The sequence below is a fragment of the Orycteropus afer genome, unplaced genomic scaffold, assembly GCF_000298275.1.
Source record: "Orycteropus afer afer isolate SDZICR_OR568_19922 unplaced genomic scaffold, OryAfe1.0 scaffold00574, whole genome shotgun sequence".
NCBI classification, from domain to species: Eukaryota; Metazoa; Chordata; class Mammalia; order Tubulidentata; family Orycteropodidae; genus Orycteropus; species Orycteropus afer.
Window position 1 is genome coordinate 933,613 of NW_006922161.1, and position 3,406 is coordinate 937,018.

At 60.2% G+C, this 3,406-nt stretch overlaps 1 protein-coding gene across 1 annotated transcript in view; it reads left to right on the forward strand.

The window, feature by feature from the left end:
• PARP10 (poly(ADP-ribose) polymerase family member 10) overlaps positions 1 to 3,094 on the forward strand; it is a 9,364-nt gene extending 6,270 nt beyond the window's left edge. Inside the window, exons 10-11 of the mRNA XM_007956118.1 lie at positions 2,501 to 2,675; positions 2,748 to 3,094. Coding sequence (XP_007954309.1) covers positions 2,501 to 2,675; positions 2,748 to 3,094 — 522 coding nt within the window. The remainder of the gene's footprint in view (positions 1 to 2,500; positions 2,676 to 2,747) is intronic.
• The last annotated feature ends 312 nt before the right edge of the window (positions 3,095 to 3,406 follow it).

Here is a 3,406-nt window from a genome sequence, read left to right on the forward strand (position 1 = left end):
AGAGGACAGAGTGGAACTGCCCACATGGTGTACAAGGCTGTCAGTCTTCACGGAAGTGACTGCTTCATCTTTCTTTAGCAGAACAGTTGGTGGTTCAAACTGCCGACCTTTTGGTTAGCAGCTGAGTGGTTGACCACTGCCCCCCAGAGCTCCTTACAGAGATCCTCTGGTGAAATACTTCTATAGACCCATTGTTGGGACCGTTTGCTGCTGCCAGGGACCCCATTCACAGTGGGGCCATATGATCAGACCTGGTGACCAAAGAGGGCTCACTGGCTGAGTTTTGAAAGTAGGTGGTCAGGCCTTTCTAGCCTTAGTCTGGAGGCTTTGCTGAAACCTGGCCCACATCACAGCCACACACAAGCCTCCCCAGATGCACAGGTGGTGGTTGTGTGTGAGGTGCATTGTCTGGGAGTTGACCCTGGGTCTCTGGCAGGGAAGGTGGGGGATCTACCACTGAGCCATAGTGTCCCCAGAGAACTGCACAGGGAAATGACATCCTAGTCGTTAGACTGTTGCACGCAAGAGAATGTGCTAGGGGTCAAGGGTTAGAGCATCCTCTCCTCATCTCTGGGTCACGCTGCGGGGTTACCCTCCTCCCCACCCCCACATGGACTCTCTCTGTGTAGGGGCGTCTTCCTGACTGGGTACGGAACACCTCTGACTTTCAGGTTTGCCTTCAGTTAGCAGTTGTGCAGCTGTGACTTGACACTGGTGTGAGCTTTCCGTGTCCTTGCCGATCCTGCCATGCCTTCACTTGGCCGCACTCCTACCAGCGGTGTGGCCTGACACAGTGCTCACACTTAGAGGACTTTGTCCTGCAGGAGCTGGAAAATGTTGCTCTTTTTCCTCTTAAAAATTTTTATTTTTGGAGATTAAAAAATACTCCCTCTATGGTCTCTTAGCAAGGAGCTGTGGTGGCACAGTTAAAGCATTTCACTCTCAACAAAAAGTTTAGTAGTTTGAATCTCACCAGTCACGTGGCAGAGAAAGATGAGGCCGTTGGTGTCTGTAAAGATTGTTGTTGTTATGGGCCGTCGAGTTGGACCCGACTCATAGCGACCCCTCCTTGGGTTTCTGAGGCAGTATCACTACGGAAGTAGATTGTCCCATCTTCCTTCCGAGGAGTGACTGGTGGGTTTGAACCGCCAGCCTTCTGGTTAGCAGTCAAGTGCCTTAGCCACTATGCTACCAGAGCTCCCCTGTAAAGATTGTTGTTGTTGTTGTTTGCTGTCGAGTCGGCCCCGACTCATAGCGACCCCTCCTTGGGTTTCCGAGGCAGTATCACTAAGGAAGTAGGATTGCTCAACCTTCCTTCCGAGGAGTGGCTGGTGGGTTTGAACCGCCAGCCTTCTGGCGAGCAGTCAAGTGCCTTGGAAACCTGTGGGGCAGTTCCACTCTGTCCTCTAGGGGCGCTGTGAGCTGGAATCCACTGGACAGCTGCAGAGTTTGGGGTTTTTGGTCTCTTGTTGTTATGTGCCCTGCCCCTCCTTGGGTTTCCGAGGGGGTAAATCTTTACAGAAGTAGATTGCCCAGCCTTCCTTTCAAGGAGTGGCAGGTGGGTTTGAACTGCCAGCCTTCTGGTTAGCAGTCAAGTGCCTTAGGCACTCCGCCACCAGAGCTCCCTTTGGTCTCTTAGCATGCAGTATTGGTGGTGAGGAGCCCAGTGTGCGGTTTCCTCCTATTTGTGTTCCCATGTGGACGTTGTTGGTGTGTGTGTGTGTGGGAACACTTTCTGGAGATTTCCCTCACTTTGAAGGTGCGGGGTCTCTCTGGCAGGCCGGTGCCAGGGTGCGCCTTTCCCCCTTGTCCTGGGCAGCTGGAGGTGGCTTGGTGCAGGCACTGCCCTGAGTTCGGGAGCATTTCCTTCTTGGTTCCTGCCGCCTTTCCTGGTGTTCCTGTGGCCACCAGCCCTCCCCCACCTGCCTCCACCACTCTCACCTTTTCTCCCCTCCTCCCCTTCTCCCTTTAGCTCTGCGCTGGGCGGGGCCCTTACCTTTATGTCTGACGCTGGGGCCCTGGGTGCCTTTCGCTTGCCTTGTTGCGTCCGTTTTCAGACTTCTTTTTGAAGGCAGCTAGCCGGACTAGTTGGCCTTCTTTTCAAAGTTCTCTTGGCTCCCTGAATCTGTCATCCAGGGTGGACTGTGGGGTTGGTCACCCTGGGCCTTCCCTGCCGCCCAGCACTGAGTGGTCAGTGGTGTCTCTTAGTGTTGGGATCAGGTTTTGCTGGGCGGTGGTGGTGGTGGTGTGGCACCCAGGCTTTGGTGAGTGGGTTGAGGGTGTCCTCAGAAGGTCTTCCCCGAGGGGGTGGGGGCTCCCCTGGAGGGGGCCAGGCCTACCATAAAGCCCTGATGCCACTCACTACGTCACGGAGGTGGCTAATGTCTGCTACTGGGCCCAGCGCCGTGGGGGCTCCGGAGGCCTCTCTGCCCTGAGGCCGCCGAGCTCAGCTCTGTGTCTGGGCTTGGAGACACAGCTCCGCCCGCCCGCCCGCCCGCAGGTGGAGCGCGTGTCGCACCCGCTGCTGCAGCAGCAGTACGAGCTGCAGCGTGAGCGGCTGGAGCGGCGCTGTGAGCGGCAGCCCGCCGAGCAGGTCCTGTACCACGGCACGTCCGCGCCCGCGGTGCCTGACATCTGCGCGCACGGCTTCAACCGCAGCTTCTGTGGCCGCAACGGTGAGGCGCGGGCCGGGCGGGTGGGGGCTCGGCGGCCTCGGCGCCCCTGACCGCGCCCTCCCCGCCCCGCAGGCACGCTCTACGGGCAGGGAGTGTACTTCGCCAAGCGCGCCTCCCTGTCGGTGCAGGACCGCTACTCGCCGCCCGACGCCAACGGCCACAAGGCGGTGTTCGTGGCGCGGGTGCTGACCGGCGACTACGGGCAGGGCCGCCGAGGGCTGCGGGCGCCGCCGCCGAGGGCCTGTGGCCACCACCTCCTGCGTTACGACAGCGCCGTGGACAGCCTAACCCAGCCCCGCATCTTTGTCATCTTTCACGACACGCAGGCGCTACCCACCCACCTCATCACCTGCGAGCACATGTCCCGGGTTCCCTCCGAGAACCCCTCGGGGCTCTCGGGCCATTCCCCGACCTCCTGACCCACAAGATGCCCCGCAGACCCGGCCTCTGGCTTCCCGCGCCCGCAAGCTCCCTCTCCGCGGAGCCTTACCGCCCCTCCGCCGCTCCGCTGTCCCCGGAGCGCCCCAGCCTCCTGCTGGAGGGCGAGGACAGGCGGCGGCGGCGGCGGGTCCAGGGCCGGGGCCCTCGTGGGCCTGAGCAGGCCCAGCCACCAGGGGTCAGCAGAGCCCAGGAGAAGGTGGCCGGCCGCCCAGCCCGCCTCTGCCCAACCTCCCCGCGCGGGTCTGTCTGAATAAACGTGCACGTGAAGCCTGGCGGACGAGCCTGCTGGA